The 24,112-nt window shown below is 36.8% G+C and overlaps 1 protein-coding gene across 1 annotated transcript in view; it reads left to right on the top strand.

Moving 5' to 3' along the window:
- Positions 1 to 19,019, top strand: part of EDEM3 (ER degradation enhancing alpha-mannosidase like protein 3) — a gene marked incomplete at its 3' end in the record, with an annotated part of 53,693 nt that extends 34,674 nt beyond the window's left edge. Inside the window, exons 9-19 of the mRNA XM_024750871.1 lie at positions 3,037 to 3,134; positions 4,753 to 4,878; positions 5,082 to 5,165; positions 6,247 to 6,330; positions 6,871 to 6,995; positions 11,018 to 11,183; positions 11,442 to 11,596; positions 12,900 to 13,056; positions 15,110 to 15,301; positions 16,592 to 16,757; positions 18,834 to 19,019. Of these exons, the coding sequence (XP_024606639.1) occupies positions 3,037 to 3,134; positions 4,753 to 4,878; positions 5,082 to 5,165; positions 6,247 to 6,330; positions 6,871 to 6,995; positions 11,018 to 11,183; positions 11,442 to 11,596; positions 12,900 to 13,056; positions 15,110 to 15,301; positions 16,592 to 16,757; positions 18,834 to 19,019 (1,539 nt within the window). The remainder of the gene's footprint in view (positions 1 to 3,036; positions 3,135 to 4,752; positions 4,879 to 5,081; positions 5,166 to 6,246; positions 6,331 to 6,870; positions 6,996 to 11,017; positions 11,184 to 11,441; positions 11,597 to 12,899; positions 13,057 to 15,109; positions 15,302 to 16,591; positions 16,758 to 18,833) is intronic.
- Positions 19,020 to 24,112: the final 5,093 nt, after the last annotated feature.

The raw sequence follows: 24,112 nt of genomic DNA, 5'->3' as shown, positions 1-24,112 counted from the left end.
CTTGTCTTTTTGGTGGGCAGGTCCACGTCTGGTGGTGTGTTTTGGGGTGTCTGTGGCCTTGTTATGATTTTAGGCAGCCTCTCTGCTAATGGCTGCTGTTGTGTTCCTGTCTTGCTAGTTGTTTGGCATAGGGTGTCCAGCACTGTAGCTTGCTGGTCGTTGAGTGAAGCTGGTGCTGGTGTTGAGAATGAGATCTCTGGGACATTTTTGCCGTTTTATATTATATGGAGCTGGGAGGTCTCTTGTGGACCAGTGTCCTGAAGTTGGCTCTCCCACCTCAGAGGCACAGCACTGACTCCTGGCTGCAGCACCATAGAGAGAGAGAGAGAGAGAGAGAGAAAGGAAGGAAGAAAGAAAGAAGGAAAGAAAGAAAAGGAGGGAGGGAGGAAGGAAGGAGGGCAGGAAGGAAAGAAAGAAAGGAAACAAAATAAAGTAAGATCAAATAAAATAAATGTATTAAAATAAAAAATAATTATTAAGAAAAAAAATTTTTAAAGAAAACCACCAAGAACAACAACAACAAAAAGGTCGGATAGAACCCTATGACAAATGGTGGAAGCAAAGCTATACAGACAAAATGGCACACAGAAGCATACACATACATACTCACAAAAAGAGGAAAAGGGGAAAAAATCATAAATCTTGCTCTCGAAGTCCACTTCCTTAATTTGGGATGATTCGTCGTCTATTCAGGTATTCCGCAGATGCAGGGTACATCAAGTTGATTGTGGAGCTTTAATCCGCTGCTTCTGAGGCTGCTGGGGGAGATTTCGCTTTCTCTTCTTTGTTCTCACAGCTCCCGAGGCTCAGCTTTGAATTTGGCCCCGCCTCTGAGTGTAGGTCGCCGGAGGGCGTCTGTTCTTCGCTCAGACAGGTCGGGGTTAAAGGAGCAGCTGCTTCGGGGACTCTGGCTCACTCAGGCCCGTGGGAGGGAGGGGTATGGAGTGCAGGGCGAGCCTGCGGCGGCAGAGGCCGGCGTGACGTTGCACCAGCCTGAAGCGCGCCGTGCGTTCTCCCGGGGGAGTTGTCCCTGGATCCCGGGACCCTGGCAGTGGCGGGCTGCACAGGCTCCCCGGAAGGGGGGTGTGGATAGCGACCTGTCCTCACACATAGGCTTCTTGGTGGCGGCAGCAGCAGCCTTAGCGGCTCATGCCCGTCTCTGGGGTCCACGCTTTTAGCCGCATCTCGCGCCCATCTCTGGAGCTCCTTTAAGCAGCGCTCTTAATCCTCTCCTCGCGCACCAGGAAATAAAGAGGGAAGAAAACATCTCTTGCCTCTTTGGCAGGTCCAGACTTTTCCCCGGACTCCCTCCCGGCTAGCCGTGGCGCACTAACCCCCTGCAGGCTGTGTTCACGCCCGCCAGCCCCAGTCCTCTCCCTGCACTCCTCTGAAGCCAGATCCTCAGCTTCCAGCCCCGCCCACCACGGCGGGTGAGCAGACAAGCCTCTCAGGCTGGTGAGTGCTGGTCTGCACCGATGATCTGTGCGGGAATCTCTCCATTTTGCCCTCCGCACCCCTGTTGCTGTGCTCTCCTCCGCAGCTCCGCTCTGAAGCTTCCCCCTCCGCCACCCGCAGTCACTGCCCGTGAAGGGGCTTCCTAGTGTGTGGAAACCTTTCCTCCTTCACAGCTCCCTCCCAGAGGTGCAGGTCCCATCCCTATCCTTTTGTCTCTGTTTATTCTTTTCTCTTTTGCCCTACCCAGGTACGTTGGGGACTTTCTTCCCTTTTGGGAGGTCTGAGGTCTTCTGCCAGCGTTCAGTAGGTGTTCTGTAGGAGTTATTCCACGTGTAGATGTATTTCTGGTGTATCTGTGGGGAGGAAGGTTATCTCCTCTTCTTACTCTTCAGCCATCTTCCCCTCGTCCCCCCTATTAGATTAATTTTAAATTCTTGGTTTGCCTGTTCTAATATTTTCTTCCTCTGATAAACTCCTACTCCAGTACTTTCTTCTTCTTTTCAAAAAGTCATGCATCTTAAATGTTTTTGTCCTATAAGTTCATATTCACTTGTCACCTACTTTGTGGGGAGGTCAAATTCCAATCCCTATCAGCCCCAGTTATCTTAGGGGTGAATTCTAAGAAGTTTTTTAAAATACCAATGTCTTGACGCCTAGAGATTCTGATTTGATTGGCCTGGAGTGTGCCCTGAGTACAGGGATTTCTAAGGTTGTAATTGTAATTATAATTTAGATTGTGATTCACCAGCCTTAAGAGTTTGGAGGGGAAAGGGTGGGGAAGAGAATGTCTAAAATTAGTTCCCACCTCTTTTTGAGTTCAGTTCCTCACACAGGACTTTCGTGGTGCCCTGATTTTATTCCTGAGGCTACCTGGAGCATAGATCTGAGTTGTAGCAGGCATGGGAGGAGACTTTGTATCTTAAGGTAGTGGTAGGAGAGAGGCAGGAGCAAAGCTCCAGCAGTTTTTCTACTGTTTGAGCCTTCCATAGCTATGCCTGGCTGTTTCTGCTACAGAACAAAGCCCTCCCCCTCCATCCCCCACCAAGTTCTTAACAGTTTTCTTCTTGTTATTTTCTTTCTTTGGTCCTCTATGATGATCTTAAAGGAAGAAGCCAGCAGTTGTGCTAGCTTCAGCAATTAGAACTGTCACCTCCAAACAGCAGCAGTGTTGTTTTCATATATATTATAACTGTAAAGATTGATGTCTAACTGATTAAGGATCCAGTAATTGCATAATAATACCTGCTAGTGCTTCCTCTTTGAAGTTCCTCATTAAGAAAATAAGTTTTAAAAATATTCTTAAAACTAGTATCTTCTGCTTTTAAATAAGACTTTAAAATAAGACTTCTGTAGCCAATTTTGCAAAGCACGATTTTTTTAACATACAAACTATTGTCAACAAAGGAACTATTATTCATATAGTAAGGTTAATATTTCTGTAAATGTGTAATTTTTACTTTCAACGATTTCATGTTTAGACTAATTTTTCATTCTTAGTGTACTAGTACCTTTACTGTATTCTATGAAGAATTTTTAAGACTTGTTTAATAAAAAAATCACATTTATATGTATTTTCCATAGATAGTGGAGTTGGAGCAGGGATTGATTCATATTATGAATATCTGTTGAAAGCCTACGTCTTGCTTGGAGATGACAGCTTTCTGGAAAGATTTAATACAGTAAGTTGTTCCAATTTTGTATTAAGTTTAGAGCCAATTTAATTTGCCGGATTTGGATAGAAACTCAATCATCTAAGAGACATTCTGAAAAATTATTTTTAAATGTGTAGTAGTTTTTTGGTCAGTATTCCCTGATGATGTTGGACAGGGACGGGGTAAACACTACATACATTGCAAAAACTAGATTACAAAGTAGTTTTATTTTCATCTATCATCAGAAATTTTCAAGATTTTCCAGTGAGTAATATGTAGATTTGAGTTTTACCTAATCTTTTACACAAGGAAGGGAATTTATTGAAATCCAAAGCCTTCTCCTTTAGATTCTAATTCTTTTTGGAATAGTTTGGAAGTTTGGCCTAGTCCTTGACCACACCAAGTGTGCAGGGCTTTGGAGACTTGAACAAACCAGTGGGTATTCATTTCAAAAGAAGATCCGTTAAGTCTTAAGTGTGGATCAGACTCACAGGCATGTTTTTAGGGGAGAAGGGAGAGATTATTGAACCCTATTGGATCGCCTTTGTCTGTAATTAAAGCAAATTGAAATTAACTGTAGTAAACTCATCAGCTGTGTCAGTACATTCTTTTCAAAATAATTTACCATTTCTTTGCCCACCCATGAGTTCACCCACATTATTGTGAGATAGTACAATATAGTGGTTAAAAGTATGAGAGTTCTCCTGTGTGGGTTTAAATCCTGGTTGTGCCACTGGTCTTGGCTTTGGGCAAGTAACTTAGATATTTTCCTCTATTCCTTATCTACAGAATGGGGATGCTAGTACTATTTATTGGGAGGATTAAATGAGCTAATGCATATGAACTGATTAGAACAGTGCTTTGAGATCTATCATGTACTCAATAATAGTTAATAAATAATAGATGAGTTAGGGAAAAAACCTGGTAAAAGTCCTAATAAGTCATCACTGAATACTTTTAGAAACACTATTACATATATCATTTAATATATCATTTATTAGATTATAACAAGATTTTCTTGAGGTGCATGAGGACAGATTTTTTTTGTTTGTTTTTTTTTTTATCAGTCATTGACTCTGACAGCTCAGCCTGTTGTCAAGGCTGAGAAATATCTAGGAGAAGATAAAAGAAGGGGAAAAGAGTTTTTAAGACCATAAAAGGCAGAGGTAGTGGACTGTAAGAGTGGCAACAGTGATGGGATGCATTAGTTTAGGTAGACAAGCACCAGAATGTTATGTTAGCTGCCTAGGGAGCAAACTTCCTAGACAAAGGAGAAAATGAATCTAATTCTGTGATATAGAAGCCTGTAACTATATTTCAAGAGGACGTAAGAGCATCCTTGGGCCAAAATCCTGCAGGATAGTGATGTTCAGGTCTATACCCTTCAGAAGGTCCCATTTTATCTATAGTTTTTAGTATTCTGCATCAGAGTTTAAGAACACAGGGGAGTATATATAGTATATTTTACAAAGATTTCCATCTGAAGGAATTTAACTATTTCCATAGTTAATTAACAGTTACTTAGTAAATTTATTCATATGTAAATTGGGGGTTCATTTCTTCATATATTTAATGATACGCTGTGTTCAGAATAGTACAGCTTTTTTTATCTACTTTCATGAACACATATTGTGATCTTTTTTAGCACTACGATGCCATAATGAGGTACATAAGCCAGCCACCTCTTCTACTTGATGTGCATATCCACAAGCCAATGCTGAATGCTCGGACTTGGATGGATGCTTTGCTTGCCTTTTTTCCAGGTTTGCAGGTAAAAAAAACCTCTTTTATTTCTCTTAATATTAAAGTAAAATGATTATAATTCAGTGCATTTGTCATCTCTAAAATTGAATTACCAAAACAGAGTCACACTTCAAAATTGTATTAATCTACATTTTTCTGTTTATATAATGATTATAGATAAAGTCAACTCATATTTTACTGGATAATTTTGTTGTTATTGTTGGTTTCTAGGTCTTAAAGGGGGATATTAGACCTGCTATTGAAACTCATGAAATGTTGTATCAGGTGATTAAAAAACACAATTTTCTACCAGAGGTAAGCAAATCATCTTTGGAATTCTAATTTACATATACTATAGATTGCTAATTTAAAGGTAGAAAATGCCATCTTCAAGGTTGGTGTGTTCTTTTTCATTTTTCCTGGTTAAATAGCTTATTTAATATATTTTTGGTTTACACAGTATTGTATATGTTTTTCCTTTTCCTCGTGTATTAAGAGAAGTCTAGTTTAGGATAATGCTGATAGTTTACTAATTTAATGTTAAAAAAAAATCCCCAATTGGTATTTCTCAACCTTTTCTAATCCATGCCATTGCATAGTGTCTCATTCTAACTTTTACACTTACCCACCAGGTAGGGAGACTTTTGTACTTTTTATTTTCTAAAGCTTATTTTATGAAAACAATATACATTGAACATACATACTCTTGCTGATCACTCATGCTCCCTGGAAGTTTGGAAATGTTAGCTCTTCTTCACACTGCTTAAGAATTATTCTCCCTGGTTTTTATATGTTAGTAATAAGTATTCTTGCTAGCTTGATACCATAAGATTTTAATAGCATACCTTTTGGCTTTCCAGAAATGTACCATTAAAAATTTCCAAATTTGTGTATGGCCTTGTTCTATCCCTACTTATTGACTACCCTCTGTGAGATATCTAAGCATCTCACCAATTTAGAAGGCTTCCTAAAGTGTTTGTTTCAAGCCACAGAGGATTTGAGACTCATAAAAAAGCATATGCTAAAATAGAAATAGGAGAGTGAGAGACTTAATAATTAAGAGAAAAAAGTGGAGATAAGAAAAAAGAAGAGAACACAATTATGCAGACAATGAGGACCTGTGTAGTGGCATTACTGAGGTCATAGCTTTTCCTAAGCTTCCTAATAGCCAAAGTGATCACTTAAAAAAGGAATTCCATTTAATTGGTAAAAAAACAGCCTTCACAAAAATGAATTGTGATTTTAAGCAGTGATAATTTTCATTTTATAGATGAAAATTGTTATCAATATTTTAACTATTTTTTTGTTTGTGATCTAATTTATATACTATATATTCTAGAACTACTTATTTTTTTAAATCACATTGTTATGCCTATTTGTGTGTTGTTTTGTCTAGGCATTTACCACAGATTTCAGGGTGCATTGGGCTCAACATCCTTTAAGGCCAGAATTTGCAGAAAGTACCTACTTCTTGTATAAAGTAAGCTAATTTAACTCTCTTTTTGCTATTTAGCTCCTGTTCTCTGTTGGATAACTCACTATCTTATAGTAATAGTATCGGCTTTTCAAAGTTCTTGTTTAATATTATAATGGTTGGATATATCATGGTTCTTATTCACCCAGTTCATAGAGTTATTGAAAGATGCAAGAATTGACATCTAAGTTTTATGCCTTTTCAGAAGACTTACGAAGCATTTCTTTAAAGAGAAATTTTATGTCCTAGAGCTGCTTTCTAAAGCATGTCTCTTGCCTTCCTTTAATCGGGCGGCCTTTCTGGGCATTAGAAATTTCATCCAAAGCCTCAGAGGTACAGTTGTGCAGCCTTCCAGTTGTGTATTTAAGAAATTCATAAAGCAAATCCATGGCTTACTTTCAGAACTAGGTTCTATGTAACATGTGTTCTAGTGCCTGATATAATGCCTGGCACCTGGCAGGTACTCAATAAATATTTGATAAATAAATGGTTATATGGTACTATGTCAGCTATGTATATGTATACATATATTCTCCTTTTTAATAGGCTACAGGAGATCCTTACTACCTTGAAGTAGGGAAAACACTTATTGAAAATTTAAATAAATATGCTAGAGTGCCTTGCGGATTTGCTGCCATGAAGGATGTTCGTACTGGAAGTCATGAGGACAGGTAAAACAATTCCTAACCTCCCCTTTCCTCAGGGTAACTCTGAAACAACACAAAATGTTATTAGTCAGATTTCAGATCAGCTTAATGCTTTTACAAAGGGTATTTGAAGATGCAAACCTTAGTTCATTGTGCTTATTTTTAAAACTCTCTTGAATAGGCTTATTTTAAATTGTTTGAAAAGTCTGTGTTTTTACCATAGTGCCTGGCATATAGTTGGTGCTCAAATGATTTTTAAATAGATGAATAAATGATTGTTAAACCTCAGAACCTTGGTCTTTGGAGTATTAGGAAAGTTGGGGTTTTCTTCTTTGTTAATAGTTTTTTATATTATGTAAAATGTTAGAAATTATCAAGATGATGACTAATGACCTGGATTATGATTCCTGTTCAGTCAAGAATTCCTCAAAAGCAATGTCGTGGTTAATGTGTATATTCTTATTCTGTTGCTGATTTGGAGAGCTGGGGAGACCCATTGGCAGTTTCTATTTCATTGGATACTGGATAGATGTAGTTGACGTGGAGTATTCAAGATATGAAAAGCACCCTTTGGTTAATATGACATTCACTAACATTCCAGTTATTCTGAGATCATTTGATTCTGTTATTTTAACTGTCCAGAACATAGCAACACATTTCTAAATGAACACTAAAGTTTGTTTGTTCATTTGGTTAGCAGGTGTTCATTCCACAAATATTTACTGAGGTGTCTTATGTGCCAGAGTTATACTAGGTTTTGAAGATTAAAGATAAAAAGACATGTCTTTTCTATCATTGAATCACTGGGGCAGGCAGATAAACAGGCTTTAAAGCATTGTATATGTGCTATGAAACATACTAAAGGGACGTGAAATGCAGATTGGGATATGACAGTCACTTGAGCGTCCTGTGTCCTGAAGGATCAGGACTAGAAAACTAGAAAAAGGAAAGTAGTAAAAGGAGTTTCTGGCAGAGGAACTAGGGACAGCTGAAATACAACACTCATTATCTACTCACAGAATTGACCCTCAGTCCTTCTCTTGGAGCATTTAGATAATAGTTAATTAGGCTTGGGACCTCCTTCCCCGACCACAGCTGATAAGAAATGGATAGGTTTCTGGAAGCAGACACACAGAAAACAGCAAGAAATGAAAGCAGATAGCTTTTGTATTTATCTGTAACATTTACTGGCTGCTTCCTACATTTCAGGTACTCTTCTAATTAAGCACTTTCTATGTTTAATTCATTTGATCCTTTACAGCCACCCTCTGAAGTATAATTTCTATTATGATATTCATTTTATAGATGAAGAAACCAAGGCACAGGGAGTTGGGGAGCTTGCCTGAGGTCACACAGTTAGTAAGGTTAATTCTAATCAAGGCAGATAGGCTTTTGACTATATGCTCTACTGGCAGCTCATTCAAGGAACAGTAAATTAATCGCCCCGCTCTGCGCCAGACGCTGAACTTGGGTAAGAGGATGAAAAGATAAATTAGAATCAGTCCCTGCCTGCCTGTGACTTAATGGTCAGTGAAGAAGATAGGTATGTAAAGAAGTAATCACAGCCACGTGGTGAGCGCTAGAGCAGAAGGAAACATAGCAGGTGGAGGAATTACAGAGGAAGACATGATTTGCTCTGTTCAGAGAGTTCCGTGTTTCTAAATTCAGCGTCCTTCCTCTTCCTCCTGCTGAGTGTCCCTCCCGCGGTGCTGTTTCTGGATCTCTGACGGCCTGTGCCGCACTCTGGTTGCGCAGTCCAGTGTGCAGAGTACCCCTTGAAGCATCACGTCCAGAGTTAACGATGCCCGAGGTGCACTTGGTGCAGCAGCGCTGTTGCCGTCTGGGTCCAGGCGCAAGACGGGTCATCTTCTGAGGGGCTGGTGGGCTTACACCCTTTCTCCACTTGAGGATCACCGCTTGGTCTGCTCACTGTTCCTCGTGGTAGTGTTGCGTCTCTTGCATGCATTTGGCCCAACAAAAGGTTGAGAATTCCTAATCTTTGTCTTACCACGTTCTTGGATGTGCTTTAGCAGCTTTCTTACGTTTAACAGTGAACTTGTGGCCAGTTGACCTCAGATACTTGACAATGACTTGCTGACAAATGGGTGTTCTCTACCCTGCTCTTAAGAAACTGATTGATTTTTTAAAAGTGCAAACTTAGAACTTAATACTCATCCCAGCAAAATTTCATTTTGTTGGGTTTTTTTTTGTGTGTGTGTGTGTGCGTTTCTAGACCAAAAAGAAGGCTTAAATTTCATCTCAGTCATCTAATGTATTAGCTAAATTACTGTTTTCAGGAATCTGGGGTTTAGATAATTATGCCTTAAAATTTTCCATGTAATGCTCTTTGCATTTGGTTGCTTGTTCCCCTACGGAGCTACCAGTGCTGTTGTCTGGCTCACCAGTGTCTCCATTCCCTGGCCCCCCACACACAGTTTTCAAAAAAGAAATATCTGTATTTTTCTTATAATAATGATCAGTTAAAGAATTTAAATGGCAAAAAAAATATGAAAATCTTCCCTATGATACTTTCCCCACTTGCCATCCTAAGATAATCACTGTTGGCAGTTTTAGAAACAGTCTTCCAGACATTTTTTATGCCTGTGTGTTTGCATTTGTGTACATATTTATGGTTTTAAAGTACAAAATAGATTATGTGATACGATACCCAAACTTGCTAGCTTTACCCAACTCATACTGCAGTGATCTTACCACGTCTCTAGTCTTTTCTAAACATTTACAAATCATCTGTTTCGTAATCACTTGTGGAATTTGCCAAAAATCAAAATCTTGCACATCAGTTTACAGTTCTTAAGCTAACATTTGCTTATGGTAATAACCGTCAGTCCTCCAGAAAAAGTTAAATTACCATAAGTGTATTGCAGATTGACAGGGAAGTATTTTATCCGTTATAAAATGATTAACATCCAAAATGTTCAAAGAAGTGTTGAAACATTACAGTTGTTGTTCCAAAATAAAACATCATTTATGTCTGGGAAAAATAATGATAGCGCTGTTTTTGAGCTCATACACATGCCGGGTGCTATGCTAAATAGTTGACATTATAGTACGTCATTTAGTCTTTGCACCACTGTTAGGCATGTATTGTTATTATGTCCTTTCAGAATAAACTGAAGCTCACCGTCCTTATATAATATCCTCCTTGGTCACATAGCTCATCATCAGAAGTTCTTTTCTATTTCCAAATCCCCAGCTCTTTACCGCTATGTCCAGCTGCCTCTCCAGTTCATTCTTTAGTAATGCTGTTTAAACTTGCATTCGCAAACATTTATCAAGTGCCTGCTGTGTGCCAGGGATTGTGCTTGGCCAGTTGCGAAACTATGCAGCCTGTCTAGTAACTGCTAAAAGCTAGGATGCTTTGGGAAGTGGCACATATAATTAAATTCCTTGTTATTGTAACTCCATCTAACAACTGTGCTCTTTTCCTACCACTTTTTATAAAAGCTTTCCTTTAAAGTATTTATTAAAACGTTATAACATTAAATCATTTGTAAAGTCACACTGGGCAGGTATTTAAATGTTTACAAAGTTATCATCATAGTCCATGTGATTCTGTGTTGTACTTTTTTCATGTAACTTTTTGTAAATGATTACTTTTAAGCCTTCTTGATTATCACTTAAATGGCTGCATCAAAATCATATTACTTTATCCAGTTCAATTAATATTAATTGAAGATTCTTATATGGTCCTCAGTAGTAAAGATCATATGTGTTACCTCCCTGCTATTGGCTCCCTGTAGAAGAAATGGAAAACTCTCCCTCAGAAGGTCCATAGAAAAACCTTGTCTGCAGTATTGACAAGATTTAGTGCACCTGTGTGGTAGGCAGCCCTTCTGGTCTTTTTCATTTCCTTGGAATATGCTTGGAGTCAAGGCTATTACCACCAGGGGATAGATACATTCTATAGTTCTTTGGATGTCTGTACTGGTGTAGACAGGTTTATTGACCTTGATTCTGTGGCTTTCAGAGAGTTGACATTTGGATATTTTTATGTTCTTAGATTTATTTGTAACCTTTTATTTTAGAATGGATTCCTTCTTCTTGGCTGAAATGTTTAAATATCTTTACCTGTTATTCGCGGATAAAGAAGACGTTATTTTTGACATAGAAGATTACATTTTTACAACAGAAGCTCATCTGTTACCTCTTTGGCTCTCTACTACAAATCAAAGAATCTCTAAAAAAAACACAGTAGGTTATGTTTTTCAACTAAATGTCTTACTCTCTTTTTTACTCCTATGTGTTTGTTTTGTTTTTCCAAGGAAAAAGTAATCCATGACTAGAATTCTATAAATGTAGTGTGGTAGGAGAAGTACCCTTGATGTTTTCTTATTTTGTTTTCTTGTATTACATCCTGTGTATACTTACATTTCACTTAATGTTTCCTTTGAATGAACTATAAAGTAAAATAATTATTTTTATTTACATAACATTCTTTTATATTTTTAGACTTCAGAATATACAGAACTGGATGACAGTAATTTTGATTGGACTTGTCCAAACACTCAGATTCTCTTCCCTAATGACCCACTGTATGCTCAGAGCATTCGTGAACCCTTGAAAAATGTGGTGGACAAGAGCTGTCCTAGAGGCATCATCAGAGTGTAAGATGTCTTATTTTATATTTGTTAATATCAAAATTAATTCTTAGTAAATGACGGAGAATGTCAGGAACATATAACAGCCAAGAAGACATTCATTTAGATTTTAAAAATATTGAGTATGAAAAAAAAAAAAAAATATTGAGTATGTACTTATCACTGATTAAAATTAAAAATTGGTGAGTAAAGTTAGATAGCAAAGTTTATTCTGCAGTAATGTCTTTTTATTATTATGGAAATTTTCTGTGTATCTTTTGTTTAATGAACCAAGTAATTATGGCAGCGTATGATAGTTTGTAACTTCCACAGCACATTTTTTTTTTAACATCTTTATTGGAGGATAATTGCTTTACAGTGGTGTGTTAGTTTCTGCTTTATAACAAAGTGAATCAGCTATACGTATACATATATCCCCATATCTCCTCCCTCTTGCATCTCCCTCCCACCCTCCCTATCCCACCCCTCTAGATCCAGAGCACATTTTTACACAACAGTTTCATCAAATATTTCCACATTTTGTATATGTAGAAAATATTTTTCCTTTCATCTGTAGTTTCTGTATAGGAAAAATAACTGTTTTGATTTGATTTTTTTGATGAGGTACTTATTCTTGGTTGTTGAATAAAACTTTTTGCCTTAATGAGTGCATTTTCTTCCAAATAGTTACATTAGAAAAACCATTACTAGGAAAATTTTAAAAATTATTTTTTCTTAAGTGAATGTTATTGTTCACTGATATAAGTATTGTTTTGCTTTTAAAATATTGAGAGAAACATGTTTTTTTTTTGGGGGGGGGGAGTTGTTTTTTTTTTGCGTTACGCGGGCCTCTCACCGTTGTGGCCTCTCCCGTTGCGGAGCACAGGCTCCGGACGCGCAGGCTCAGCAGCCATGGCTCATGGGCCTAGCCGCTCCGCGGCATGTGGGATCCTCCCGGACTGGAGGAACCCGGTCGCCTGCATCGGCAGGCGGACTCCCAACCACTGTGCAACCAGGGAAGCCCCAACATCTGATTTTTGAGGGAGAAATAAATAGTAATAAATCTCTAAGCCAACCTATTGTGTACCTTCAAATAATTGTAATGCTGTTGATTAATACTGCCTTATAGATAATATACAAGCTTTTGTAACTGTAAAATATATTTGAAAGCTATACCACTTATTAAAAACCTAAGTTATATGTAGGTAAGTAACTCTTTCTAGTTATTCCATTTTTCACTAGTTTAAAACTAGCAATTTGTTTGCCTTATGCTTTTTTTCCCAATTCTGACTTGTGGGTTTTTTTAAGCCTTGCCTATAATTACTTTTAGCAGAGAGGAGAGTTTCAGGAGTGGAGCTAAACCCCCTCTGAGAGCCAGAGATTTCATGGCCACTAACCCTGAGCATTTAGAAATCTTGAAGAAGATGGGGGTGAGTTTGATTCACCTCAAAGATGGGAGAGTCCAGTTGGTTCAACATGCAATCCAAGTAAGACATTGCTGTACTAATTAGCTACCATCTCTGTCCTCTTTGGTCTCAGTAGCTTTAATAAGATAATGACATTTGGCTTTTTAAAAACCTTCAGTGTGTGGTTTAAAGTCAGAGTATCAGAATTTTAGAACTTGGAAGTATTTTGGAAAGCCATCTGATTCAACCCCTTTGTAGTATAAATCAATCAAGTCACAAGTAGGTTGAGTAATTTGCTTACGTTAATATGGTCAAATATAGGACTCAGATCTAAGTTTTCTGTTTCTCAGTCGCTTGTCTTTCCACTATTTTATTTAGAACATAATCTTAAAAGCTAATAATTCATTTTAATATTTATATCTCTAATTTATACTATTTTAGTTTCCAAAGAGCTGAATTTAAATACTTTATTCATTATAGAAATCAAAATATGCATTTATTTATCTATGCCTAGGAAACATAACATACCTCTTTAGGAAATTTTTATTGATTTTTGCTTTAAAAGCTTTCATAACCCAAGGGCTTTAAATTATTCACCTTATTACTGCATTAATTCTGAGAAAACTACAGTTTGAGAAATAATTTCAACGTAGAACCATATTCGGATACCCCATAATCTCGGATTCGGCCTTCCCACCACCTTGCCTTCCCCTCACCTTGCCTTCCCCTCAGGTTTCTGTCTCATCCCTATTCTTGCCACATCATCCCTCCTTCCCTAACAAGACTCTGTCTGCTTCCTTACGTTTCACTCATCCTCACTCCCCAGCGGTGGGAATGACATCCCTGATGACATTGCTTTCACATGGGTCACCAGTGACATAATTGCCAGCCAGTAGCCTCTTAGTCCTCCTCTGATTGAACTTTTATGTAACTGTTGGCTGGCCTCTTTTTAAAACCTACCCCTTTCTTGGCTTCCAGGGTATTCCAGCAACACCTTTCCAAATACTCTGTGCAATATTTTGTAGATTCCTTTGCAGCTCTTCTCGGCACGACTCAGTGTAGGCACTACCAAAGAATCTGGATCGTATGTTTTTCTTACTATACTCTTCTTCAATAGTGTCATCTATTTCTACAAGCTCTGCTGTCATCTTTGTACACGTGATACATGTATGTAATCCTGATTTTACTTTACTTCTTAAACCCAACTTTACTTTACTTTTTAAACCCAGCTATAATCTGCCTGTCGTACATTTCTGCATCTCAATCTCAATCTGTCCAAACCTGTTCTCTCTCCCTGCTCCCACTACAGTCTGTCTCTCTGCCTTTTCGTTCTCCATCTCAGTCAACCCTATCATCATTCTCTAAGTCACCAAAACTAGAAATCTCAGAATGGGCTTGCATTTCTTTCTCCCAGCTCCTTTCCATTCTCCTCTATCCTCTATCCCTTGTCAGGTTCCATTGACTTTTTCTATAAGGTGTTAGGAATTCATCCTTTTCCTCCTGTAGTCAGGCACTCTTCAACTTTTCCTCTATTAAGATTCAATTTGAATCATTCCAAATATTTCCCAGATACACACTGACAGAATCAGTCCTTCCTTTGTCTATGTTACTAGTCTACTTTCCCACTTGAGAAATTTTATCATAGCTAATTTTACATGTCTCTCTCCTCTAGATACAAACTCCTTAAAGTAAAAGATTATGTCCCTAGTGCCTAGTCAAGTACTAGATGTAATAGGTGCCTGATACTTATGTTTTGAATTTAATCTGGTTGTTGGTTCATAATTTCAAAGAAGGAGGGGAATGTGGGTCAGTTATGAGGTTTATTTCTTAAAAGGGCAACCAGAGGAGAGAACAAGCAAAGTGAGCATTTAGTGGAAGTGCACTTCTCAATTTGTATCAAAAGTGGTTTATAGGACAGTGAAAGAGACATTAATAAAAATTACAGATGTTATATTCAGAAAATATTTCCAGAAGTAATATTTTTGAGAACAAATAAGGCCATAAATATTTGGTAGAGACCAAAACTGATAGGATAAATTTTAGAGTAGAAAACTATAGTGCAGTAGTATTTAAGAAATCAAAAAGTTGAAAGTTTCCAGAAAGAAAGGATAAAATTAATTTGTTTCTTTCCTAGGCTGCTAGTTCAATTGACGCGGAAGATGGGTTGAGGTTTATGCAGGAGATGATTGAATTGTCAAGTCAACAACAAAAAGAGCAGCAGCTACCTCCACGAGCTGTACAAATTGTTTCTCACCCATTTTTTGGCCGGGTAGTGTTAACTGCTGGTCCAGCTCAGTTTGGGCTAGATCTGTCTAAACATAAAGAGGTATGTACACCTATAATATGCTTGTTGAAATTGAACTCAAATATTATTTAAGTATTGTCTAATTTCTTAGTCTCTTTTCTAATTTAGTAGTTTTAACTTATTTAAAACACCTAAATATTTAATCTCCCAGATTAAAGTAGATTAAAATTAAAAGTGTATGTTGAAAATATTGAGTCATAATTTATGTATGCAGTATGGTTATAGAATTTTACTTAAAATGTTCAGATATTGTTCTCTAATTCAATGCCTTTAACTTATCTAAAAATGGTTTTCAAACTTTTTAACTACTGAAACCTTTCTTTGAACAAAAATCTAATAACTCAGAGGCTTAATGTAGGGAACAGCTAAAGCAGAGGTGCTCCGGACATGTGGCTGTGGAGAGCATCAGACACTGAGGTTCCACTGAGCAAATTTGGAAGGCCATTAAGCTAGTCGATCGTATTAGTTTTACTGTAGGAAATGAAGTTCACAGGTTCAACTGTCTGACTAAGTGGTAGCAAAGCTAGCCACTAGACCAGAACCCAAGTATTCTGATCATCTAAAGCCAGTGGTCTTTGAACTCTGTTACCCCCAATTTAAACTTTTTCTAGTGTATATTTTAAAGCTATGTATGTTTATAGTTGATTCATTTATTCAATAACTCTTATTCTAGGTAGTATTTTAGATATTTGCTATGTATCAAGTTTACAAAAACCAGTGAAGATTTATGCCCTCGTGGAGTTTACCTTCTAAGAGAGAGAAGGATCTTAAAACATCTTTACACTCACATCTTTAAAATCAGTTCTCTGGTGGATTTAATTTTTCTAGGAAGAAGAGCTGCTTGCAGATTCATGTAGATTAAATCCATTTTTCCTGTTACCAGTGATGGTTTAAAAATGGTTCCCAGCTTCTTGTAAGTGTAGGTATGGGTACGTAGTGAGTCAGCCTGAGGTTCCAACTTTACCACTTACTAACATAGTGACTTTGAGCAAATTATGTAAACTGAATCTCAGTTTTCCCATACGTAAAATGGAAATATTATCTGTATTACTTCACTCAGAGTCATTATAAAGATCTGGTTTAGTAATTTACGTAAAAATGCTTCATAAACTGCAAAGCACAGTAGAAATATTGGTTGGGTACTATAATATACAAAATGTTCAAAACAAAAATTTATGCTAAATATATATTGTATATGTTAGCATTAGAAAAGAAGTGAGGTCTACTTAAAGCTCTAGATATTGAATTTTAATGGCTAGGTAGTGATTGGAGAAGATAAAAGATTACTTAAGTTACTTTTATTTCTGCCAGACAAGAGGATTTGTTGCAAGCAGTAAACCGTACAATGGTTGTTCAGAGCTTACTAACCCTGAGGCAGTGATGGGAAAGATTGCTTTGATACAAAGAGGACAGTGCATGTTTGCAGAAAAGGCACGCAACATCCAGAATGCTGGAGCCATTGGTGGCATTGTTATTGGTAAGTAAGCCTCCATGTCATTGTGTTGACTAAGACATAATTTTTAGGATTTTTCCTTTCATTTTCCAAACTTTTATCAGAGTTTGGCATTATTTTTACTTCACTAGCCAGCATAATGGATAGGTAATCCAATGACTCTTAAGAATGTGTATATATCTCATATCTTGTTTGAAAGTCTAGATTTGGGTTTCTGTATATTAATGCCAATAAAAGTACTTGGGGTCCGGTGTGAAGGTGCAGTAGGAGTGAGTGCTAAAAACACCCAATACCACGGATAAAAAAATGGGCCCACGAGATCCAAAGCCCCCTAGGAGCAAGAATTACACCCTGCCACCTCCAGTGGGGAGTCACTGAAAGTATCCATGACTCCACATAGGTGCCGGCTTTGGAGTCAGACACGTGGGGTTGTAGTTCCTGGCTGTACCACAAAATCATGGTGTAACCTTGGCCCAGCTTTAGTTTCTTTATCTGTTTATTCCATAGCGTATTTTTTAGCTCCAGTGAAAATGGTAATAAATATCCTTTAGGTGGTTGTAAGGTTTGAAGATAGTATGTATAAAATTTCCTAAAATAACTGACATATCATGGGTATAAGCACTAGTTGCTAGCAAGTTTTTATCTCCTTGGGTCTTTTTCCACTGAAATTATAAACTTCAAATCATTTTACGCATGTATTTCAACCAGTGTGTTTGCCTTTTCATTTTCCACAGAAAAATCACTGATATCCTGACAAGCAGGGCATGACTATCAGGGAAAATATAAATTTTTCTATGCTTTAAGTAAATATGAGTTTACATTCAGAAAGAACTGGAAAACCTGAGGTCACATCCTATTTTTGAAGTTAGTTCTTCTGTATAGATTGTCTCCCAGGGGAACTCCATTTTGAATTTGTTCTTTCTAATTAGGATAGATTTCCTTTTTGAACTCAGGGTAAATAAACATTAAGAGATTTAAAATAAAACAGTAGGATTTAGTTCAGTGAAACATTATTTACTTTGCCGTTTGCTTATCTCATATCGGCACGCCAGTGTTAATTTAATGAATGCATGAATTTCATTAGTCTAAGTAAGTATTAGGAGAAATTGTGCTTCATAACTTAAATGAGTGGTTGGCAAACTACAGCCTTCAAGCCAAGTTCAGCTCACTGCCTGTTTTTGTAAATGAAAGTTTTCTAGAACACAGCATGTCAGTTTGTTTCCATGTCATCTATAGCCACTTTCAAGCTACAGTGGTGGAGTTGAGTGGTTGTAACAGTGACAAGCAGCAGAGAGACTGAGGGTCAGGTAACCATCCTTTGTCTAGTCAGTTACTGCTAAGGGGATGGGTTCTACATGGTATTCTCCACCTAGAAGGGCCTATCCATGCAAGCTGCCTGTGAAGGGATGGGCAAGTTCTCCAGGGAGACTGGCATGTAAGATTAGGGCTGGACATAACTGGCATCGCCAGTAAAACAGTATTTAGCAGTCGTACTCCTATTATTTAGCCGGCGTAAAGTAACAATAGTGTTTCATTCAGCTTACAGAGGAAAAAACAGTATAGTCATAATTATTCCTTGTGAACAGTATATTAAAAAGAACCGTCAATTTGTAGTTTGGTAAAACAATATAATGCCATTCGAAGAAATCCTAAACAATAAAATTTCATAGTTCTATCATTGTAATTCAAGTCTTTGAATTTTTCCATTTTTAGGCTTTTTCACAAGCATGTGAAATCTTTATAGTCATAATCCTAGAATTTTGTGTTCTACTTTTTTTATGTAATAATAACATTTTGTTTTTCTGTGTGTTCCCTCAGGTAGTTCGTTATAATTTACTTATAATAGTTTACAGTTGTTGACAGTTACAAAAAGCACTCCAGTAAACTTTTTCAGGCATAGATCATTTTGCTTCTTTTGAATTATTTCCTCAGAATAGATTTCTAGGAGTAGAATTAGTGGGCCCCAAAAGTATGAGTGTTTCTATGGTTCTTGATGCAGAAAATTAATGCTGTCAACAGGTAAACAACGGTAAAGATTGGTAGCTAGACCTTTTTAATGGATGAACGTTTTTATGTTTGCTGTATTCATTTTCTGGCTAGATGACAATGAGGGGAGCAGCAGTGATACTGCCCCTCTGTTCCAGATGGCAGGTGATGGAAAGGACACAGATGACATCACAATCCCCATGCTGTTCTTATTCAGTAAAGAAGGAAGTATCATATTGGACGCCATCCGGGAATATGAGGAGGTAGAGGTCCTCCTTTCTGACAAAGCAAAAGATCGAGGTAAGGGTAAAAAATCATTTGTATTCAGCGTAGCATTAATTTTCCTAACTTGATAACAAAAATGAGTTACAAAAAGATTATTTATGATTCACTGGTAAAAGAAGTAAACTTTTTAGAAGATGGTTTCAAAATATATTTTTCTTTTGGAAAAAAGGGTAGTAAAATGTTTATTTTGCTTTGTTCGCTGAGTTAGAATGTTTCTAGAATTATATTTTTGTATGTAATTTATAATTTTTGCTATAATTCTGCCCAGTGATAAAAATACAAGAGATTACACTGAGTCATTTTTAATATCCACAGATGTTCACCATTCAATTTCACTGATGCTACATCTTCTATTTTTTTAATAAGGAATAAAAAGAGATTGTATAGAAGGGTGTTGTATACAATATAATAGTAGTGGGGTTTTACCAGGCCACCTATAATCAAATGACCACTGTCTTGATGAAGGCAATAGAAATCTAGCAGCTTCTTTCCATTGAGATCCAAGTTCATCACATAGGTATTTATAAGTTACAAGAGTTATACATGGCAGATGCCTGAAGAACAAGATAGCATGCCTTAATTCATGATATAGTCCTCTCTAGGCCAAAATGTTTGTTAGTAACTTGAAAGCTCTTTGAAACCCAAATTGCTGTATAAATGCAAGGTCTTAACTAGTATTCTTTCATAGTTTCACATCTAGGAATAGAGGAGAAATGAGGGAAAGTGAACCATCAGATATAGACTGAAATCCTGCTTATAACAGCAGTGTTTCTTATCCACTGGAGATACCTATAGAGAGAGCAGTACTCCTCCCACCCCCCCTTAAATGGATAAAGTTGTATAATCTGCACAGGGTTGTTGATGTTGGGATGTTTGCTTGGCAGATAGGTAGGAAACTTATTCATTTTCAATTCAGTATATCTTCCAAGTGGAACAATTAAAAAAAAAAGTTTAGCAATAATCTAGTGCTAGCCAAATTAATGTTTTGTCTTGTCTTCTTGTATTGCTTTATTCTTTGAGATTCATTGAGATGTCAACTATTTAAGGACTGTGGAGTGAGTAGGATGTATGTAAGGATGTATAAATAGAAACAGTAGAAAGGATTTCTGATCTTCTTAAATCCGCCTATGTGCCTGCTTTTTTTTCTTTCTGAGCCCTTTTTTCCAACTCAGATCTTCTTTCCTGTATACATGCATTTAAGCACTCAAACACAGGCAAAATATTATTCCATATAACTCTTTAATGCCTTTGCTTTTTTCCCCCCTATTTTGTGCTACCATTGGAATTTCAGCAGCAATATTAAAAGGTAAAATGATTCCGAGCTACATTATTAATAGTAGTAAGTATCTTTAATAAGCCTTAAATTACATATATGTATGTGTATATATACATGTATATACACACATGTGTGTGCACATATATATATTTCAGTGGCTACCATGATAATATCTGGTTTAAAGTAATTAGATTATTTTCATGTCTAGTCAGCTGTCCCATAATGATGATTCTTTTTTTTAAAAATTTATTTATTTATTTATTTATTTATGGCTGTGTTGGGTTTTCGTTTCTGTGCAAGGGCTTTTCTCTAGTTGCAGTGAGCAGGGGCTACTCTTCATCACGGTGCGCGGGCCTTTCACTGTCGCGGTCTCTCTTGTTGCGGAGCACAGGCTCCAGATGCGCAGGCTCAGTAGTTGTGGCTCACGGGCTTAGTTGCTCTGCGGCATGTGGAATCTTCCCAGACCAGGGCTCGAACCCGTGTCCCCTGCATTGGCAGGCAGATTCTCAACCACTGCGCCACCAGGGAAGCCCCCATAATCATGATTCTTTATTGATCTATAAATCAGTTTATTTACATATAAATGAAATATCCAATAGGTGAATTCAGTAGTCCGTACCAATGCAAGAGTCACTCTAACAAAGACGTTGTATGGCACGTGTTATTTTTGATTACTTTTTATTTGAATGCAGTGTAAAATATTTAAAAGATCGACTTGTTTAAAAAACCCGTATATGTGTAGGAGTGTGTGGGGTGAGGACTGGAAGACTGTGGTAAAGCATGTGCTTCTTATACCAGAGAAAAGATATGAAAAAAGATCAGTTCTACTATTTAAAAAAAGTCTGAACAGCGTAACAGTATTCCCTTAAGGACCTTGAAATAAAAGGGCTTTATTTAAATTATATATTTTTTTTAAGTTTTGATAGTCAATTTTTTGAACTGTATTTCTGTTATAGAGTGATATTTTGACAGAGTCTTGAAAAATTGCCCTTTTGGTATAGCTTTTTAAAGAACTGTACAGCATTATTAACTATCAGCAATGAGTTATAGTATAATTGGTAATATTTATCAGTGTAACTAAAGTCAATGATAATAGTTTTATTAAATCAACTGCTTTATTCACTTAGGAAAATATTCTAAGTTAACGTCTGTAGTGGTTATCATTAATTTGTCCTTTGCCATTACTGCATGCATCAGTGTTTCTCTTCTGCATCAGAATCAGCTGATGTAGTAGTTAAAAGTGTAGATTCTTGAGTCCTGCTCCAGAGTATTGAATCAGACTCTCTGAAAGTGGGGGATCAGAATCTGAAATTTTAAACAAGCATCCCAGTTAATTGCACACAGCTATACTTTGAGAAACACTAAACAAGACCAAGAAGGCACCCCACGCCCCTCTTTTTTTATCTCCTAGCTCTGTATCTGGCCATATTGTGCCATCAAGGGTACTAGGTGGGATTATATAAGTACACCAAATAATAGCAGCCTTAAATCTGAACGATAAAATGTCATCCAGATTGGCTTTTCTAAAAATCTCATTCCACAGATACGTATTTCCCTTAAAAAGTCACACAGTTTTGATTGAGGCATTCTTCCCACGTATTAAGACAGAAAACAGAAACCCCAGAACAAGCCCCCACTCCCACCTTCTAAGTCCCAGCTATTAATATAGAAGTATCTGCAACAGTCCTATCTGCTAGCAAAAATGTCCAGATAAATGACTACACATTCTTCTTCAGAAATAAAGCATTAGTAATTTATCAAGTGGAAATGCTGCTTCCTCAGATCAAACCAGTCACACTTCTAAAAATTAAGTTATCCATAGGAGTGTTAATATCATGTCTGTCATGTGTCCGTTTCCAAAGTTTCAAGAATTTGTAAAGGTACTTAATAATAATTCCCACCCTGTGCCCACAAACAAAGGACACTGTGTTGTTTACCCTTAGATCCAAATTGAAACAATTTACAATTGAGATTCAATTGACTTTTCCCAGTAGTATTTCTCAACGGGGAAAAAAACATCAGCATTTAAAAATTTCAATACATTGTCATACTTATAGTTTATAGTGTAGAATTCCAGTGCCTTAAGAGCTATAGACAGATATTCTCAGGGCTACTCCTATATTTGTGTCTGTCTGGTAAAGAGGCAGACAGAGAAAACAGGAAATAAAAGAAAGGTCTCATGGTTTGAACTGCTCAAGATTTAAGTGTGGCAGTGTTACTTTTCCTAAGATTATCCTCCACTCAACTTGATTGCAGTGAATCTGTCCTTTGGTTGATCTGTAGAACTTAGATTGCTATTGGAAGGAATTTGATTCTGAGGAGACAAATCTAGTATGCAAACAGATGGCATCTTTGCCTGGAAAGGGGCAACTGAAACATTAGCAGAATCAATACTTACCTACCCCAGCTTCTCTTCTCCAACCACCGCGTGTTTTCTCATGCACTTTTGCATTTGCACATCTCTTCCCTCTTTCTGGAAATGCCTTGTTAATCCCTATCCCACTCCCACAACCTTTTCCTCTTTAAAAACGTTCAGTCATTCTAAATACCAAGTATTTTAAATGCTATCTTTTCTATGAACTTTTCTCTTATTTTCATAGATAAAATGTATGGACATCTTTTTAATATGGTTGCACAGATACTTTGACATTTATATTACATTGTACTTCTTTACCTGTGTGTCAGCTCTGTATTCCTTGCTTTCAGTAAATGCTGGTTGTGTGGATGAATGAATGATTGTAGAACATCCAGTCTCGAAGTCTTTGCCAAGGTTCCTTTGTCCTCTCATTATTAAAACTTAGTTCTTTTCTTTTTTTTTTTTTTTTTTGGTATCTTGAGATTTTTTTCATTCTTTTTTTTCTTTTTGCTTCCTGTGTTTCTGATACACCATTCCTGAATTTAATGATGTATAGTCATTACACTCTTAGGACTATGATACTCCATACTGTGACAGCAGGCACCTTAGAATGAAGATTTGTAGTGGTGTGGTAGATTCTTTCTTCCTTTTTGTACTTCTCCAACTGCCATTTTTATTTAACTGGTTGTTGCCACTTTGCTATATATCAGATATTCTTATATATTCGAACTGTTTTTGGACTTGCTCTTCTTTTCCACTAATCTGTTTGTTTATTCCTGTGCCAATAATAAAAGTTTGCTATTTTGAATAAATTTTAATATCTGATAAGGCAACTCTCCTGTCACAAATACTTTTCAGAATTTCTTGACTTCTCTGTGATGTATACTCTTCCATAGGAATTTAAAAATAATTCCATCTGGTCCCAAAAGAAAAGAAAGAGAAGTAGAATTGGGATTCATTTTGGAATTGTATAATTGCACACCTTACATATAAACAGGAAAATTTTGTTAAATATTGACTTTCCATCAAGGAACATACACTTACCTGTAAATTGAATCAGATCTTGTTTTAAGTTTTCATTGAGATTTTATAGTATTAAGCAATAAGATTTCTTAATAAATTTAATTCTGTGTTGTAGCTTCCACTTTTATTGGGGTTATTTGTATTTTATTAGCATTATTTGTATTTTATTGGGGTTATTTGCCTACTTATTTTTACCCTCCTTATCAAATTCTTTTATCTTGATAGTGTTTTTAAAAATTGAGTTGCTTTAAGTATAAAACACAATCTGAAAATACACTTGATCTTTCCTTTTCCTATATTACACTGTTACTTTTTTAAACTGAAATATAGCTGATTTACAATGTTGTGTTAATGTCCGTTGTACAGCAAACTGATTGAGTTATATATATTCTTTTCCAATGTCGTTTATCAGAGGATACTGAATATAGTTGCCTGTGCTATACAGTAGGACCT

This window comes from Neophocaena asiaeorientalis, unplaced genomic scaffold, assembly GCF_003031525.2.
Source record: "Neophocaena asiaeorientalis asiaeorientalis breed wild unplaced genomic scaffold, Neophocaena_asiaeorientalis_V1.1 scaffold67, whole genome shotgun sequence".
NCBI classification, from domain to species: Eukaryota; Metazoa; Chordata; class Mammalia; order Artiodactyla; family Phocoenidae; genus Neophocaena; species Neophocaena asiaeorientalis.
The sequence above is the reverse complement of the archived record's forward strand: the minus strand, read 5'-3'. Positions and strand labels throughout refer to the sequence as shown.